Below are 20,100 nucleotides of genomic sequence, written 5' to 3'. Positions count from 1 at the left end.
CTGTGCAGCTCCGACGTCCCCGATCACTGCCTCCTGGGGCCTGGATGCAACTATGTGACCCGCTGGGTCCTCTGATCCGCTACTCCCCTCCAGGGATGCTAAAGCCCCCGCCGCCAACGCTGTGCCCACAGCCCAATCTCCGGCAGAACTTTCATTCATTTGTCAGCAACAGGGTCCCCCCCCCCTCTGCTCTGCCCCAGCGAGGGGTAATGTACACAACTCGGGGTCTCTTTTCGGGCCTTAGAAAAAACGTCACTCCTTTCACTTCATCCTCGCCGGCATATGCCATCACCCTGTTTGGGGCGCGGCTTCTCCATTCAGCTCAAATCTCCTTCAGAGGGGCAAGGGGTAGTGGAGCTCAAGCTCAGGCAGCCTTCCTAGCCTGCGCTACTTGTGGTAAATACATTCTCTGAGGGCATAGTCCCAGTGCAATTGAAACTCAATTCTCATTTAAAAAAAAAATGTGGGACCTTTGTACTGAATAATTACTGTCCGGTAGCCGGTCTCACTTGGATTTCAAAACCTTTAGAACAAGAAGTCACATCACAACTTTAAATTTCATTGAACACAATGTATTAATAGATAGTTTTTTCCCTGGGCATGACACTGCTTTACTCCAAGTTTGGGGTCTTATTTTGGAATATGCAGATAAAGAAGGCAGGACACTTTTGGTAAGGTCTGTCTTCCAGGCGCTTCTCAAACGGATGACCAGGACATTGATTGGACAAATGTGCGCATATTTTGTCACACTCGTGAAATGGCAGTTTAGACAGAGGTCATCCTTTTCTGGGCCATAAACAAATTGTGAGCCCAGTCAAGTGGAACCCATTATTTTTGGCATTCCCATGAGCTTTGTCCCAAAGTTAAGACACCTGGGTTTCTAGTGGCAATAGGACGAACGTAAATGCTCAAGTCAATCAACGCCTAAAAAGTCAGGTCTTTTCTGAAGATCTCCTTCTATTGAGAGAGATTACCTTACCATGGTCGTTGGTTTCCCGATGAAAACTATTCCATTTCACTTTACTTTGGTATCCCGAATTATCAATTTGAACAAGTTCAGACTGTGGCAGTTCGCCCAATATTAAACTCCCTCGCATAGAACCCAGTGCTGTTTTGTCACTTTCTTCACTGGCTGCTTTTAGATGTCAGATAATCTTGAAGGTTCTTTGCTTTGTTTTTAAGTGCCTGGTCCTATATATCTGCAAAGCAAAGTTCACAGTATAGCCCAATCCCACCCATTACGAAAATAGGACAAAAACGACTTGCATTTCCCAAATACACGTTTAAATACAGTGGAGGATGCAGGTTTGCTGTTTCGGCACCGCAGCTCTGGAAAACTCTGCTTTATCCATCTAGATAATGGGCACTTTTGTAATTTCAAGTAGCTGTGAAGACCTGCCTCTTTTGGTAATTTGTTCAACCCACGGTTGTCTCGTCATTTTCAGGCACCATGCCTTGATACAGTGTCGTGCCAAAATTAGAATTGAAATTATCACCCGATTGCCTTACAGAACCCTACCTTTCCCATCCCTGCCGTTCCCTGTGTGCCTGGTCAGGTACTTCCTTGTTCCCAGAAGACTGGCCGCGACACCCTGGACTGCTTCAGAATGACTTCCTTACTTAACCCCTCGATGCCTTGGAACACTAAGTGCCAGCATGGATGTTCTTAAGGATCATCTTTGCTACTGGCCTAGGACTATTTCAACTTGCTTGGTGTGAGCTTGAAATCCAGCTGGGCTACTACAAGCAATCTTTTGAATATTGACTCTGCAGAACTGTCTCTCCGTACCCAGTGTGGTTCTAGGTCCCATTTATGCTGTTAACCTATGATATGATATGGCATTTATAACTCGTCTATACACAAGTGTTTGAAGGCACGGCTATACGTACTACCTAGAGGTGGGATAGCTCCGGGGCAACATGCTTGTCCTGGAAGCAAGACAACGCAGCAACACAGGTTCGAATCCCGATCCCCCACTAGAAACCAATCTTTGCTATTGAAAGAACAATTATAATGCTATTCATTGCGATCCAGACTCCGTTAGATGCCTCTGCGGGCTGGCGCGTCAGGCTCTTGTGCCAATGGGCAGGTATTCTGTACTATGGTCCCTGGTATTCGGGAGAGACTGTGGGGTGGTATAACCTACTTTTGCCAAATGGCAATTTTGGCTTTTTTTGCCTGAATTTTATGCCGCTTTTTTTAAAAATCACAATAATGGTCGTTGGATGGTAAGGAAGGGAATGAAGGGTGGGTGCGAGGGTCTATCTTATGCTTTTTAAAATAAAAATAGGCCTAAAGCAAATCGGTAAAACAAATACAAAGATGTTTTATAGGTGCCTGGGGTGGTGGGTTGGTGTTTAGCTCATCATCACATTGCCCTAAGTGGGGATTTAGGATTAAGGAGGGAGTGTGAGATTGTGGGCAGACCATTTCCCTCTGTGCCCTTTTTCCTTTTCTGCAGATTGGCGAACCTTGTGTCAGCGGCCTAAAGTTTCTCATCCACCTCTTCTCCTGTGGCTGAGTCAGTATTTCGCACTCTTGTAATGGGGGGACTAGGTGGTGGAAACTAACCTCTTGGACCTCCGTAACCAGAGCAGAACCCCATGGAAAAAGATAACGAATAAGTTACTTACCTGTAACTCCTATTAGCCAGCATCGGTATCTTCTATAGATTCACATGCTGTGAATATTCCCCATCAGGCTGGGAACCCTCGGTAAAATATAGCAGTTAAATTCAGTCACTTTAGTGCTCGATTGACGTTTTGGGTCATACTGTCCACAGCCAATAGGGAACACTCCATTAACTCCACCCTGTCGGCCATCTTCAGATTTGGCAAGCGCACGTAAAGTGCCAGTAAGAGACAAATGACGAGCCATGAGGGGTGAGAGGGTTGCATGTGAATCTATGGAAGATACCAATGCTGGAGAACAGGAGTTACAGGTAAGTAACATTCCTTCTCCAGCATTTGAGAATGGCAGATTGAGATGCAGGCTGCAATCCATCTGGCAATAGAAGACTTGGAGACAGCCTTGCCGGGCTTTGTCAGTCCGAATGCGACAAACAGTTGATCCGTTAAACAGAGTGACTTTGAGCAGGCCATATAGTACTTGAGGGCATGCACCACATCCAGTGTGTGCAGGGTGCGCTCTGCCAGAGATGCGGGAGAGCCCAAGAACACTGGTAACACCACCTGTTAGTTAAGGTTGTAGGTACCTTGGGTATGAACCTTGATTAGTTCGCAATACAGCCTTGTTCTTGTGGAACCTAAAATAAGGCGGTTTCAAAGAAAATGCCTGTATCTCTCCCACTCGCTTCACCACCAAAAAAGCAGTCTTCTATCACAGGCGCTTGATGAATGCCTGGTGCATGGGCTCAAAGGGGGGACTCATAAGCCTTGTGAGCAGTACGAGTTCCCAGGCTGGTGCGGGGAGACGGACTGGAGGAAATTAACGAAAACAGACATCGTAGAAACTCTTTCACTAGCCGATGGAAACACAGAAGATTTCCCCCCCTCCCCCCAGATACCCCCCCCCCCCCTGAGGACGGGCAGTATCTGCAGATTGCGGCAAGGTGCACTTTAGTGGAGGAGTGCATCAAACCCAGTAGTAGATCCTCTGGTTTGATGGTCTGGGGACGCAGGTGATGCCTTCTGCACCACACCTGGAAACGCTTCCACTTGCTCTTGTAGCATTTCAGAGTGGCAGGGGCCCTTGCTTTAGCCAGCACCCCTCCTGGCAACCCTGCGGGAGGGAGAGGATCCCAAATTCTAGGAATCCAGAAGCCAGGCTGTCAGATTGAGAAAGGCTGGGTTGTGGTGCAGAACCGTTCCCTGGTTCCTGGACAAGAGCGACTGGTACAGGGGTAGCCTGATCAGAGTGGTCACCGAAAGAACCAGGAGCTCCGAGTTCCAATACTTTCTCAGCCACGCAGTGGCCACTAATATCAGTTTGCACTGATACTGTTGTGTGCAGAACTCGTGGCACCAGAGGAATTTGGGGAAAAGCATACAGGAATGCCCCCTCCCATGGGAATGCAAAGTCATCCCCCAAGCAGTCCAGATCAGGAAACTGGCTGACAAAGGTCTTGCAAACCGATCGATCTCCAGGATGCCCCACTCCTGGAACAACAGGTGTAGTTGGTCTTCGTACAACTACCATTCATGGCAAGTGCGCAACTCCCTGCTGAGGGAGTCTGCCAGAGTGTTGTGGATCCCCGGTAGATGGTGGGGAATCAGGAACATGTTCAGTTTTAGCGCCCAATGCCAGAGTGCCAGAGCGCATGGGCCTCCATGGAAAGCTGTGGCGATCTGCACAACAATTGCTTGCGGATGTAAAACATGGATGTGTGTTGTCTGTGTACATCCGAACCACCTCCCCTCCGAGGAGGGGAAGGAATGATTTCAGTGCCCCCGAATATCACTCGTAGCTCCAGCAGGTTGATGTGCTGGGTCTGGCCTGTAACGCCGCATCCACGTTTTTCCCCAAACAGGGCTGTGCCATCAAAAGGCATGTCTGTGACACAGGATTGGACCTCTGGTCTGAAGTCGGTGGCCTTAAGCCAACCTTGTTACCTATCTGGCGATAACCTGTGTCAGCGCTGTTGACTGATGGCGTGTCCAGATGCGATCCCATCCTCATGGAGAATGACCAGTGCCTCTCGCTTCTTGTCCTCGGGCAAGAATTCCAACAGCGGCCCCAACTTGTACCATAATTTGCGATCATAGCTGGCGAGTATGGCCATAGCGCTCGCCGCCTTGATAGTCGAGGCCGCTGTTGTGATTATCCTTTTTCCGAAGGCATCAAGGTGCTTGCCCTCCTTTGTCTGGGGAACTGAGCAGGATGAAGATGGGTTGGCCGACCTCTTCCTGGCTGCCGCCGAAACCAGAGTCTGGAATGAACTGTGTGCGCAGACAGGCAGCAGCGCTCTCTGGAGCCCTGTACTTTTTTGTCAAACCGATCTTTCCGTTTGAGGTGCGGTTGCCGGGTGTGCCATGGCTACCAGGCCGTCTTCCCAGATGTCTTCCAGGAGTGGTATCGCCATGCTAGACTTCCTGCGTTGTTCTCTGCGCCAATATAAAATCCTTCCTTTCTTTGCTAAACCGAACACTGTGGATGCTCTAAACATGAGAGCATGGAACGCTCTTATCTCGTCAGGGGGGTTGGGTGGGGGTGAGATAACCTGAGAGGAATTGCATCTGGCTCACCATCTGCAGTGACGAAATCCTCGAACTCGTCATTATCGGAATGAGTACGAGACGTGTCTCCCTTGGATTCCGTGTCCGCTCCCTCATCCATCAGTAACTGTGGTGCCGACCGGTGCCCTTGCGGCGTGGGGGGGCGAGGAATCTCGTAACGCTCTCTGGAGGGTCCTGGAACTTCAGATGGCCTCTGCTTGCTGGGTTCGGCAACTGGTGCTCTCAGGGGGAGTGTGTGCAAGTTTGCCACCAAAGTTGTCAGAGTTGATATAAGATCCAACAATACATTCCTCTGATGGCATGATAGTTGATGCCGGACTGATCCTGCTGTTAACATAGGATTCCATTGGGGCAAAGGTTGTGGAGGCTGCATCATCCCCGCTGACGGCAGAGGAGTTAAAGGTGGAGGTGTAATGAGGCTTGCCTCACCCCGAGGCAGCCTCGTCGGTAGAAGAGCCCTAGGAGGGGATGGCTGCTCAGATACAACAGTTTCCTCCTCTTCTGATTGTTTAAGACTCAGTTCTGAGACCACAAGGCCACCTGGCAGTAGATCCACCCTCAGCTTTGGGTACACAGTTCTTTGACAATCTGCCCGTGCTTCTGCTGTGTCGGTGCTGGTCTCAGGGCCAACAGCTGCGGCGACCATGGGCTGGAAAGATTTTTGACTCGTCGACTGTCGCTGACGACAGTATGGTGGACGAATCACCCATAGTCGGTGTGCTTGTGGTCGTAGCCATCGAGGTTGAGGTCGATGACTGTCATGTCGTCTTGGTTGATGATCCTGGAGTCGAATTTTTCATAGAAGTAGAAGTTTTTGTCGTTGACGATGTTTTAGATGGCTTCGTCATGGATTATGGCAAGTCTGTGGACTTTGTTACAAGGCATGACTTCACACCGAAGCCGAATCAGAGGCCTTGCTGGCGTCCTTCAGCCACGCAGTTCTTGACGACATGCTGTGGGCGAAGGCAGTAGAGGCATTCCTTGTGGTGATCCTCCACATAGACGCTCAGCCCACACCCTGAACAGGCACTTTCTCGTTGACGCCGCCATGAGGTAGGCCAAGTTCGTAGTTGACTCGTCTTCGATGTTAACCGGCGGCCGGGATGTTGAAGAGGTCTCATTGCCCAACACTAACATGCAGTAATAAATCTGAAGATGGACGACAGGGGCTTAGTTAAGGGAGTGTTCCCTATTGGATGTGGGCAGTATGACCCAAAACGACGATATAGCACTAAAGTGACTGAACTTTCAATTTAATTTAAACTGCTCTATTTTACTGAGGATTCCCGCCTGACGATGGGGAATATTCACAGCATGCGAATATATGAAAGATGCAATGCTGGTGAAGTGCATAATCGACTCACCAGAAGCGCCAGAAAGCCTAAAGGGCAAAACACAGAGTTCAAAAGCAGTTCTACAACAGAAGCTTTTGCAAATTCCATAAACTATCACAGTGCATGTTGTTTGGAAACCACCTTAGGTTCTAGCATCATCACATTGGTGCAGGAGGTAACAGTGAAAGGACGATCATTCGAGATTCAGTGGTTCTGTGTTTGAAGGCCAGAGGATCCAAAAGGTGGAGACATTGAGGTCAGCAGTGCAAGCTTCTCCGTCGTCCTTGGGCACAGGATTTGGATTCTGAGGCTGGTGATGGTTTGAGAAGAGCCCAGGGAAGAAGGTTTACTTCATCAGGGAATATCAGTTACTGCAGATATTTTTGCTAAGTAACACCGCTGAGGAGCCAGTGATGAAAGATGGGCAGAGAGTTTGGTGGTGCAAGCGCAGGAAAGAAAGCAGTACATGCCCAAAGTGGCAGGTGGCACAATGGTGCTTGTCTGATGTTCTGGGAAGAATAAAATCAGGTTGATTCGGCACAGAGTCTTCAAGGTCCTGGCAACAAAGAGGATCAAACTTTTAGATCGAGATCCTGTGATGCAAGCATGCTCAGGAACTTCAAGAGACAAGGACTTCAAATAGAAGCTGCTATCCAGTTATCTTCGAACATAATATATGGATTTTAAGACCTCAATCTTTAAACAAAAATACAGAAGCACAGTTCTCAATTAATATATAAAAAGCATCAGTCACTAACCAAAAATACACCTGCTGCAAACTTACCTTGCTCGCCAACATGACTGGCCTGCTCCTCCGCATCTTCATACTCTTCTTCATGGGGCTCCAAATCAAGGGTGTAGTAGCCTCCACCCTCCTCATCATCCTCGTCAATAGTGGACGGTTCTTCTGTTTTAGCTGTGGAAGAGCGTATATTGCATGGTTTATCTCAAATAGTTAACGCATGTTCATTCAAAACACATACCCTTCTAAAGAGACTAGGAGATATCCATGCTTGGTTCTGTAATATCAGGTTGCAATGCTTTAGCTGAAGACAAGCAACCACTACAAAAGAAAACACAAAGCATTGCAATAACACTTCAGTTTTTGGGGAGTTTTGTGAGTCACATGTCAAATTCTGCACAGGGTCTTTCATGTCCCTTTTAATTAGCGCATGGTTACTCATAGATGGGTTCCCAAGTGGAAGTTACGGTGCAAAAAATTAAATCTAGTCACTCCCGGAGGCTCTCTGAAATGGAGTCAAAAGGGCTTTCATGAACAGAAAAGGGTGTTTTCTGTGTGCTAGGGAATCCTATTCCACAGGAGTGTCCTAGATTGTGAGTATTTAAGCCCTAAAACAGAATGTCTTCACAGATCGATAATCAGATTAAGTTATACTGCCTCACCACATGATACAGGGTTGCTTACTGGCAATTAGTTTGTTTTCACCCATGGAAGCAGGCAGTATGATTTACCAGGAAAAAATGTAATGGAGAAGTGCTTAGAGCATTACTAGTTAATGAGGGTTTCTATTAAATTCAGCCCCATTCCAAAATGGCCACTAGGAATGACCAAATGTACAAAATAGCATCCAGATTAGAACTGCCTTTAAAAAAGGCACCACAAGCAAGAAAAGGTTGCTTGGCAATGTGTTATGGCACCTTGACTTTGCCTGTACCTTTGTGGTTCCTTCCCTTCGTTTATGCAGTGGGGTGCCCTCACCAGAGGACATCCAGTTTTTTCAGTTTTGCTCCTCCTGAATCCCATTATTCTGCGTGTGTCTCTTGCCCTGTGCTTGTGTCCCCGGCACTCCGGTTCCATGCAGTTAAATCCAAGCCCCTGCCCTCTCCTGCAACATGCCTTCCCCTGGCAGGGTTCTTGCTTTGGCGTTTCACAGTCCATGTACTTCCAGGAGATGGAGGACCACCCACAATTTGGGTACCTTCCCAGCCATGCCACCTTCATTAGGAAGCCTTTACTTGAAGGACAGTTTTGTCCCTGGTGCTCTATGATTTGTTCCTGTCAACTAAAATACCAACTACTGCAAGTGTGGGGAGAAGGGAGGCAGCAGAGAGCTGGTGGGTTTTGGCGAGGCAACGCAGCCTAAAGCCCTCTCCCAGGTTGGTGAAGCTACTACATGACAGACGAACACAAGCTCAATTTCGGAGGTACTGCTCAGGTTCACTGGTTTATGAGTGCTCTTACTAAGGAGTCCTGTGAAGAGTCAGTCCCTCACCTACCCTTGTTTTGCTTCCCTGTCTTCACCTGGGCGTTGGGGACCCAACTGTGTTGCACTTCACTCCTGGCAACAGGGCCAAGGGAAGGAAGTGTTTAGTGTCTGAGGCTCCAACATATTCCCAAGCCCAAACTAATGTACCACCGGCAATCTCTTAGCAGGGATTGCACAAACCATTCAGGAAATTCTATCTATTCTGTCTTTTTAATTCTTTGAATTAGATCACTACAAGCAAGAATACTCTCTGGAGCACAACAGGTGATATGGGGCCATCAGGTAGTAACAAACCCAACCTACTTTTCATGTACCATAGGGATGGATGCAAGCCAATCCGGAAAATAATTGAGGAGGTCGGAGTAACTTGAATATTTGTTTATCTCAGTGTCAGTTACATGCAAAGCCTCAACTATTTCATTCAGGAGAAGCAAAGGTAACATTTAGGTTAACCTTCCTACGAAAGGGTGACCTGGGATGGTCAACACCATGGACTAAAGAGAAAGGTCCTTGGTTACAAGACTAAGATAACTTCCTTGACTAATTCAAAGCAATGTTTGAACAAAAATGTGTCACAAAGAACGCACACATGGAGCTTTTAATGCTAAAGAAAGGGTCCACGGAATTGGTGGCCTAGATCTTTGAGTTTCAACAACTGCAAGTAACAACTTAATGGACAGACATGTCAACAGCCACAATGTTCTATGTCGGGTAAAACATTAAAATACCTCATCCTTGGTAGTCAATCTTCCTACTACAATTACAGAACTGCTTAGTCAGAATGTATAGATTGATCGGCGGGCCTAGACAAAAAGTAGGGAAAGAAACACTGAACAGAGAAGTCCTTAGATTTGGGGTAAATTCATGGGAAACACCAACATAATAAGGTTATAGGAAGTAGTAGAATCAATGCAAATTTGTAATCTCAAGAGGGCACCAAATCCCACAGAAAAAGAAAGAAGCAGGCAAGTCCTTACTGTGGAGACATTTGGTTAGAAAATGCTACAGCCGACAATGAAGAACAAATATAGGTCATGCCACAAACATTTGGGTCTCATCACAAGGCGGTAATCCGGCGCACTTTCCGCCGAGCACAAGAGGCAAGGTGGCAGAAAAACTCCTGCGCAAACCCATATTTAGTGAGGGGGAGCTGGTGGTCCCCACAGATGAGGTCATTGCCTACTGTGACGAACTATGTAGCAGTCGGCCGAGGACGGCCACCGGGCAGAGCAGGACAGCCATCTGGAATACCATCTGCCAGAAGGTGTCAGCCGTGGCAAGTGTACCCCGTTCTGGAGAGGACTGCCGCAAGCAGTGGAATGACCCGACGGTCAGGGTGCCGGGACTGCTGTCCCAACATCTCCAGGAGTCCGTGGCGACTGGAGGAGGCCCTGTGGAGCCACTGGTCCTCACCGCCTGGGAGGAGAAATGCAGTACAGTCCTGGACATCGGAGGGATAGAGGAATTCAGCAGTGCGGATGTGGGTACAAGCAGCCATGAGGCAGGAGGCGAGTCAATCCCCTAACCCCCAACACAAGTGCATGCACAAATGACAGCCCAGCATAAGAGTCCCCAGTGGACAGGGACATATGTCAGCAGACCCAGAAGCTGGGCATGCCAACAGGGTGGAGTGATGGGGTGGCACATCAGCCACCCTCCACAGCAGCCGTGGGGCAGTTCACCAAGGGCACCCCTGAGCGTCACAGCAGTGGGAAAGGGGTGGCAAGTGATCCAAACAAACGCAATGCGCACTACATGTTGGGAGGTGGGTTATTGTGATGGGGAGTTGGTGGTGGGAGGCAGGAGGGGGCAGGGGGGATAGTGTGATGGGGAGTTGGGAGGGCGGATACTGTGATGGGGAGTTGGTGGTGGTTAATTGTGTGCAGGAGAGTTGGTGGGGGGTGGGGGGGATAGTTGGAGCACTTCATTGCATTAAAACCGTTGAACTTCATCAATGCAAGGACATCCCAGATTGTGTCACTTTTGTGTTAAATTGATGGTGACAAGTGTCACACAGTTGTGCATGCCTTGTGCCATGTGAAAGTGTCAGAAGAAATTGTCCATCAGTTTGTGGTGGGCCAATCTCCCATCCCTCACGTCATCTCTGGCAACGCATGCATTTGCCTCTGCAACAGGCACTGCATCCTCATCCTCTGGGGGTGGCATGCCCACATCAGGAAGTAGAGGAACATTCCTTTTCAGGCAGATATTGTGCAGCATTGCACACACAAGCACAATGTCTCCCACATAGCTTACTATGCGGATGCTAAGAGTGTGTGTGTGTGTTTTTATTTTTTAATATAAAAAAGAAACCTTAACTCAGAAGCACGGCCTGGCACCATGCAGTCCTGTTCCGACAGGAATTCAATTTTCAATGTTGATGACATAACTTCATCAACATAGAAAACAGACTTCCTGTCAAAAAGGACTGCACAGTGTCGTGTCGCGCATCTGAGGCAAGTTCTTTTTGTTTTTACATATACACCATTAGCACCCGTGTAGACAACTACACTGGTGATAATGGCGATATGCCGCTCGGTGGAGGCGACACCCTATAGTAAGTGACCCCCGCTGCGCTTAGGCCCTTAACTTGGCCGCCGGGCCGTTACATACAGGGTGGGCCTGCCACCTCAGGGCATATTACCTCAATATAACAAAAGGGCAGATGTACATTTGTCTGATGCAGTCATGCGCCGTAGAGACTGCCCACTTCGCCTGTTGTCACAGCTAGAAGGAGCTGTTGCCATAAAAATATTTAAGGACAGATGTAATATTAACATACTGTAAATGTCTCTCCTCACGCACTTTGGCCCTGTGCACGGGCTTTCAGACTAGTTAATAAATAATATATTGAATACAATATTCATTGATAAGTCCCACATCTCAAGTGATTCTCTTGAATGTTCCTTTGCAGTGCATTGCCCAAACCCATATACTCCAAAATACGGATTTGTGTTCACATCAATCCCATGAATAGTTCAACTTTATTGATAATAGCGCACTAGAACTCTAACGTCTTACGCCAGATTAGATGTATTACTGCCAATGTTATGGTGGTAATAACGTAAGTTATGCTTACCTCTGAATTAGACGAGACTCTCTATGAAGTACATATGACACACAGAATCAATGTTGTTAATAACTGTTAAAAATAAGGCAGGGGGACCGGACCATTTATCCTAACTCATGATGATACTAAATGTCACAAGTTATTTTTTACGTTAGATTTACTCATCAATTGCTAGTGAGTAAAATATTTGTGTATTCAACATGTATGATGCCTTCACTCTGACTTAGACCTTTTTAGTAATTCTGGAAGAAACAGGAGATTACCCCAATGAGTAAAACTGCTCAAATTTAGGGAAGGAAAAAAAATGAATAATTCTATATATATCTATATATCTTCATCTCTTCATGTCTACTCACCTAGATTCCTTAAATATAGGACGCCCTGTAAGAAGCTCACTTGCTGTGTTGCGCGTCCTGCATGAGTTCACTGCGGGTACCATTTTGTTCCTTTTAGATCTATGGTCTTTCCAGTGACGTTACATGTGATGTCACTTTGCAAACAAGACCCGGTATGGGTGACGCGATCACGTGTCCGTATAATATACTCCAATATTGTCAAAGCTGCATGTCTTGGCACCAGCAAATGAGTCTAGGTTTCGGTAACACAGACCACCTGGCATTATAGTGTTCATACGTGTCAGGTGTTTACTCAATCTGTAATTTACAGTACTTAATTAACAGTTAAAACTGAACTCTATTACATTATGTTAATATTTTTTATTTCTTTTATTTGGCTTTTATTATGCGCCTATACAGCAAAAATGGTGTTACAGGGAAGAAACAACAATAACGTTCCTTCAAGGTCTTGAGACATTCGGATCGTGCAAGTGCAGTAAAAAGAATGCAGGGAAGAGAAGACAATTCAGAGCGTGCAAGTGCAGTAACAGAAAAGGAGGAAGAGGGGGGATGAACAGGGAGGAAAACTACAATAACATTCCTATTAGGTCATGAGACAATTCGGAGCGTGCACTGATGGTAACTTTTGCCTTCTATCAGAATAGGTTACACAACCCCGTATTACAAATAACTCATGCATCCTACAAATGATATACTTCACAGTATGGCGAGTGATTAGTCCCAAAATTACTATCGAGATTACTATAAGTATACACTCATCTCATGTTCTCAATTAAGACCATGTGTTGTGAGCATTCTGCAGATTTCTTTTAGACTCCATTTGGCGTAGTTTCATTTTCTGATCCTCCTTCGACATGTGTCCTTCTGTAGACCAATGAATCTCTTATCATTATCATGCAAATGGTGTTTCTCTTGCCAATGATTCACCAACTGTAATCTTGGGTCTTGGATCACCTAAAGTTGAGATGCTCACGGATTTGTGCCTACAATTCACACCTCATGCTCCCAATATAAATCCTCTTGCACACTGTAAGGGCGCAGAAGTAGGAGTCTGACAATAGTTGCATGCTGGTTGGCAAAGGTGGAAAAAAGAAAAAGAAAACTATCTTGCCCTAGTTCCAAGATGGGTTTCCCTGCCTAAACTAAAATACTACAGAGTCTTGTTAGGATGTCCAAAATAAAGAACCCACCATCCTGTGTCAGAAATCCATTTCCTTCCCTTACACTTCTAACTAAACTAGAGAAGTGGTTTGGTCCAGAAGAATTGCTCCCTCCTTCTGTATAGCCGATAAGAGTCTGCTGCACGTCGCCTACAGTTATATTTTATTCATATTTGGCATTAAGGAATGGTTCGGTCAACATTTTTTATTGGCCCTAAGGGTCGGCCATGTGTTTTTAAGCCCAAGTCGCTCGATTTTAGAAAAATTTTCTATGGACCTTAGCCGAGTTTTCGTCCATTAAACGCACGCGAAAACAGGCATCAGGGAGCTGCCATTTTGTGATCATCCTATCATTTCCCCCATCGCCCCCTGGCTCACCTGCTTTCGCAGCACTAAATCATATCCCCCGACCCTGAGCCTGTCATCAGCAGACGCGTACCGCCTATTTCACAACGCCAAAGCACGTCTCGTGTCAACGTTCGCTGCGCTTCAGCTAATGACGTGTCGCCATGGAAATGGCAGGACGCCTTTTTCCTCAATAAGTATAAACAGACCGTTTCACAACACACAGCAGCAGATTTTCGATTCCATTCCTCTCTCTGTGTTACTTTGAGTATTCTGTGACTCGTTTCTGTGCTCTGGTCAGCTACCTTCGTTGCTTGTAGCCCGTGTGAACAGATACCAGTACCACCGCTATAAATTATTTTAGTTTGTTTAACACACAATGGATACAATAATGCATTACATGTACGAACCATAGTATACCGAGGAGGAACTACTAGAAAGGGAAACACGCGAAAACGGACGGCAGTTGGGAGGACGATTCAACAGCTGAAGAGCCTGGACCTAGTCGCATGGACGGTGTTTCCACCTGGTGCACATGCAATCGGTGAGAGCTAATGCCAATCGAGGACGAGAACTGCTGCTGCTGTGAAAACTCGGGATGCGTGGCCTACATTTCAGAAGGCAAGCCATGACCGCAATGCATCACCGAGCTGCCAGACTTCAGGGCAGCCTGCCTCACACGGTCCGTGTTGAGGATAATGATGGTGTTTATGCACGAACGTCGAGCAACTGTTCGTCCTCGTAATCCGAGTAACGAGTAAGTATACTCTGCTTGTGATGCCACTCCCATTTCATGGTCTTCTACTATATCCAAAATTACATATACATATCATTGTAACGCATGAAAGTCGGTCAATAGTGTGCAGTGTCTAGATAGCATTTGTCCGAGCAGAATGCCATTAGTTACAAGAATTGTATTTGACAACAAACGTTTATTAAACTCATCTTGGTCATTTAAAAACAGTTTGTTTCATTCCTTTTCACAGGTGGTACAGGCTGGTGGCCTATCGTTCCTTTACATGGTGGCTTCACGGGAGGCTTGGACACCGCGTTCGAAGAGTAATACCCGCCTTTGCCGTTCGTGCCATAAGAGAAACGTTCCCGAGTGACAGCGGTCAGTACAGGAGATTTTCTCTCACTGTGCTGCAACCTGACCTGTACAATGTGTAAAGTCTTGTATTTTTGTGTCATCAAAATAAGATACAAAATAAAACCACATATTTTAACAACGTTTGTTTCGATTTTTTAAATGAATCAAGTGTCTCTCCATTCAAGGATGGACGTCAGACATCTGTGCTCCGAATGGGTGAAGGTCAGGTTGCTGTGAAGCAGGGTGGTCCCTATCTAAACTAACATAATATATTCTCAATAATGCATGCAGGTATTGAGGACACATTTGTGGAGATGAACGAGCTATGTGCTTTGTTCAGGCTGGTTCACATGCAGGACAGTGATCGAAGAGGAAGAGTGATGTGTTACATTTATTAGCTGTTGCAAATACCTCTGGAGTTTTCCGGTTAGAGTGGGAACGAGGGTGGGGGCCATGTGCTGTGCACAGTGAGTACTGGTCACTAAGATGGATTGGAAAGGGGGTACAAAAATGGATGCCCCGTGTCCTGCTCAGTGGTCCCATCTACGTGAATGTCAACCAAAGTTAACATCACATAAGGGCAAGTTGCGAACCCACTACTGGAGGCACTTGGTCCGAGTTTCTACTGAGAAGTAAAGGATGAGAGTGGCATGATGGACCCTCGCTCCCACACACTTGCCTGCATGCCCACCGGCCCATCCATCCCACCCCCTCTATCAAAGGCGGTCGGTTCGCACCCGGGGATGAGCGCTGGCATGGGGAGCTGTCACGGGAGCAAACGGCCAAGGTGCCAAAGAGCATGTACACTTCAAAATGTATCCCACGCCCAGGGGCCATCCCACACATGGCCTCCTCAGACCCCGTGTCTCCAGGCAGGGCTCCCTGTGAAACAGACCGCCCCCCTGCAATCCACATACGTGTGTCTCTATTCAGCAGTCTTCCTGTGACTTGTATGCACGCCTACCGGCCCATCCATCCCACCCCCCACAATCAAAGGCAGTTCGCACCAGTGGCTGTGCGCTGCCATGTGGGGCTCTCAGGGGCGCAAACGGCCAAGGTGCCAAACAACATGTATACTTCAAAAGGTATCCCATGCCCAGGGGCCATTGCTCACATGGCCTCCTCGGACCCTGTGTCTCCAGGCAGGTCCCGCCACCCTCACGCTGGCCAGCCCCCGGCAAACCACATAATACCACGACATACACACGTCATTCATTCACAAACACACCCGTTTCTAATACTTTATAAACCACTCGATATGTCTCATGAGAACATCTTTGTGCTTTGCAAGTCAAATCCTGAACGTGCTACCTGAGAACCACTAAGATCTATGCTAATCTGCTCATCGTCGTGCTATCCGTGAACTTCTGTGACCGCTTCGAGCAAACTCGTCAGTGCGCTACCTGTGGCCATCTACCTGTTCTCCTGCAACATAATGCTCGGCTTGCTGAATCCAACTGTTTGTTGGTCAAGGTAAGGCCATGTATCCTAGTCATATTTCGTTGATTTTTAAATTTCTATCTATTTGCAAGTAGAGTACTCAATAGTGCTATGTTCATTGGTCTCATTGCTATTGACTTGAGTTTCAATTGTTATGCTATCAATAGATCTATTTATTTTCATCTGTGTCAATTGTCATCGAATTGCATCCTTCGGGGGTCCAGTCTATAATGTAAGCATGTTTCCTTCTCGTGCAAGAAAGAACATCCCAAGGGACGAGTCGCGTGTTCAGAGTTTAGTCACATCATTTATAAATGTCTGCAACTGATGCAAATACTAAGCCGCACATGATGAACTGTTATAGTTCCGGCGACCAAAACAAACCTTGCATTGAAGATTGTATGGTTCATTTACTTTTGTATCACATTTTTATTCATCAAGATTGTATAATAATGTCAATATTTACTTTTCAGAATTTTCACCAATGCCCGCCTGTTCGATTAGTGGTTGCCCTTCGAAGACCCATGCTAAATCTGAGGGCACTACAATGCATGGATTCCCGAAAACTGTTGATCAAGTAAGAGAATGGGTCAGACATTGCAGATATCCACTGGTTGAGCTGGAAAGTAGAGTCCAACAAGTCTTGGAGGACAAGAGGGGTGATCGATACCGCATCTGCAGCCGGCACTTTTCCTCGAACATGTACACCACATCTTGGGTAACAAAGAAGAATAAACGGCGAACAACACGAAAATTGCTCGCAAATGCTATTCCCACTCTATTCGTCGACATTCCGCCACTGGTGAGTAAAGTGTCCGGATTTAGCTTTAGGCCTTGCGGTAGTGTGTAGGTAGCCGAATGTATTAATTGATATTTTAGGTGTTGTGTCCCTTGTAATGCTTTCGACATTGATATGAGTATATAGCTTTTTGAATAATGACATTTATCAATATATTCTTTTTCGATTTCATAACCCACAAACAAAATCTATATATGGGCACAGGGAACGGTCCTATATTGCGCATTTTCAATAGCATTACTCTCAAGTATTCTGTCTCCTTACATGGCAATTTTTAATATTGACATTTCATTATCAAACAATAATTTACCTTTACAACTGCTTGACTACCCCTTGAATCTGAAGCAAGAACATTCAACATCTGTGACGTGGTCACAGTTATCAACCACTTCTAGCGCGTATCAGGTAATCTTACTTGGCTATTCCGCTACAGACTTGTTTTATGCATGTCAAGTAATAGCTTTTATGTATCGTGTAACTATTTTAACAAATGTTTGGTTAGTGCTTTCCAATTGATATACACCTTAGTTGTCGTCCACTGGTGTTTGTTTTCAGTTATAATTAGTGTTATCCATACTAATGCAAGTAGTCTTTCAAGGAGATGCTGAAGCGTCCACCACATTGACAACATCCATAGATATTCTTCAGCAGCACGAGGTATGGATACTGAGAGCTCCATCGAACTAGATCATCAGGACTAGAACACTTGTTGTTTGATTGTTCTACACAATGTTTCATTCGTGGTTAGCCATTGATATGTACCTGTGCGGTCGACCCCAAGTGTGTGTTATGTTTTCAATATTGTAATCCTTACTAATGCAAGTACTATGTTTCAGGCAGTAGATGGAGCGTCAACCCCTACACTTCATGCGGAGCCTGACATTCAAGTAATTCCAGGGGAAGTGGAAACGGGACCTCGCGTATACGAATCGGTGCAACAGCTTTCGGAAGTGCGCACTACATTTACAACATGCCTAGATATTCTTCAGCAGCACAAGGTATGGATACTGACAGCTCCATCGAGCGTGATCATATGACTTGATTCCATTTGCTATACTTTCTTCCTTATTAACGCAAGTACTGTGTTTCAGGGAGACGACAGAGTTTCCTCTACAATCACAACATCCCATTTAGATGATGCAGACGTAAAGAAATCGGAGAAATAAGTTGATGAAATCTCATCATATTTAGATATTCCTTGATTCTTTTAGACAATGCATCATTTATGGTTCTCTTTATATGTAACTGTGCCGTCGACCCCAAGTGTGTGTATTGTTTATAATATTGAAAACCATACTAATCCAAGTACTGTGTTTCAGGGAGTTGCTGATGCCTCCTCTCCAATACAATCCTTCATTCATGGAAGTCCATTCGGAGCCAGAGGTATGGATACTGACAGTTCCATCGAACTGGATCATCAGAGCTGGAATACTTGTTGTTTGATTGTTCTACACAATGTTTAATTCGTGTTTAGCTATTGAGATGTACCTGTGTGTTCGTCCTCACGTGTGTTTCATGTTTTCAATACTGTGATACATAGTAATGAAAGTACTATGTTTCAGGGAGTCGATGGAGAGTCATTCTGTGCTGTCTATGCGGATCCAGAAAATATAGTTGTTGCAGCGCAAGAGGAAGGGAAGACATGCAGAAACGAATTGGTGCAACAACGTGTAGATCTTGAAGTTTGAGTCAAGAAAGTTGCAAAGAAAAGAAACAAAAATAAGGTTATGCCAATCAATTCATAACTTTAGAAAAAATTTTGTGCTGGGGACGATTTTATGTTTTTTTCCATTTTTTGTACTATATTTTATCATGTGTTTAAACAGAACATCCCTTTTCCAACCTGTCCTCTATTTACCGTGGGTGTCCGAACTATACATACACAGACAGTGAAACGAATGAGAGATGTTTCTTGCCAGACCATTTACACTATGGAGGAACTATTAATTCAGACGCCGCGTGTTGAGACTAGAGATGCTCATGTCCAATGGCCAGAACATGAAATGAATGTGTCCGGAGAATCCAGTAAAGTTGTAAAGAACCATTGCTACAGTGCGACCGCCCCACCACAACAACATGATACTGGATGCATTGAAGATAGCTCTGAAGTAGTCGCAGATCAATTCACACAATCTACACCCGCCAAAAAATTGCCGCCAAAAAAGCTGTCGACATTGTTGTGTTCTCCCATCAATGTTGAAGTAGCAGATGTTGAAATGACACAGAATGAACCAGCAGCAGCATTCACCGACGCATCAGAACTTGATAGCAGCGATATTTCTTTCAAATGTGGTGATATGTCCTCAACGTCACAGGCCGGAACAACTTTGATGCAAGATGACAGTCTAATGAAAGAGGGCAAATACATAGTATTCGATAGTTGTTTGATGGATATTATAAGTATGCTGAAATGTGGGCATTCCGTCAAGAGGGAAAGTATGTGGGAAGCCATTGATTCATGTGACTCGTCAAAAACAAGGCAGTAACGTCACAATACATGCCGCCTGTAGATTACATCATACGTTCTCATGGTCTGCACAACCGATACTGGGGAAACTGCCAGTACTGTGTGCAGCTGCATCAGTTTTAGAAAGTTAGAGTCTTTCTTTCAGTTTGTGGGACTCCATTCAATTTAAAAAACGCAGTACTAAAAAATAAATCGTTGTCAAGAGCACAGTGGGATTTACGGACTGCATTACGCAGAGACACAATGGAAATTGCAAATATAATGTAACTCTTTAGACGCTTTTATACCGGAATGAAGAATTAATGAATGGATGCATGAATAAATGATTGAATGAAGAGCTACGAAAACGTTTGTGGGACCGTCCTTGTAGCGGGCACGTGGGCATGCAGGTCCACATTCCACACGCATGTAGACAAAAAGTCGTTTCTCATTGTGTACTAACCTCGATTTATTTTGTTACTTTTCGCATTGATTTTAGAGCCGAACATACTCCATTGCACTATCCTTGAAAGCAAATAGTTTCAGCTCGGCCGTAATAAATAAAATGAATAATATTAATAAAGATCGGCTGGCGAGACTAATTATACATTTTATGTTTTCAAAACAGGTATATCC

General features: G+C 45.7%; 1 protein-coding gene across 6 annotated transcripts in view; it reads right to left on the bottom strand.

Annotated features, from left to right (window-relative positions):
* Positions 1-20,100, bottom strand: part of LOC138516963 (uncharacterized) — a 530,457-nt gene that overhangs the window by 317,502 nt on the left and 192,855 nt on the right. For all 6 annotated transcript variants that reach the window (XM_069632440.1, XM_069632443.1, XM_069632439.1 and 3 more), the window contains one exon: positions 7,315-7,446. In XM_069632440.1, coding sequence (XP_069488541.1) covers positions 7,315-7,446 — 132 coding nt within the window. The remainder of the gene's footprint in view (positions 1-7,314; positions 7,447-20,100) is intronic.

The sequence above is a fragment of the Ambystoma mexicanum genome, chromosome 6q, assembly GCF_040938575.1.
Source record: "Ambystoma mexicanum isolate Mex_15411 chromosome 6q, UKY_AmexF1_1, whole genome shotgun sequence".
Taxonomy (NCBI): Eukaryota; Metazoa; Chordata; class Amphibia; order Caudata; family Ambystomatidae; genus Ambystoma; species Ambystoma mexicanum.
Note: the sequence above shows the minus strand (reverse complement) of the source record. Positions and strands in the feature narration are given on the sequence as shown.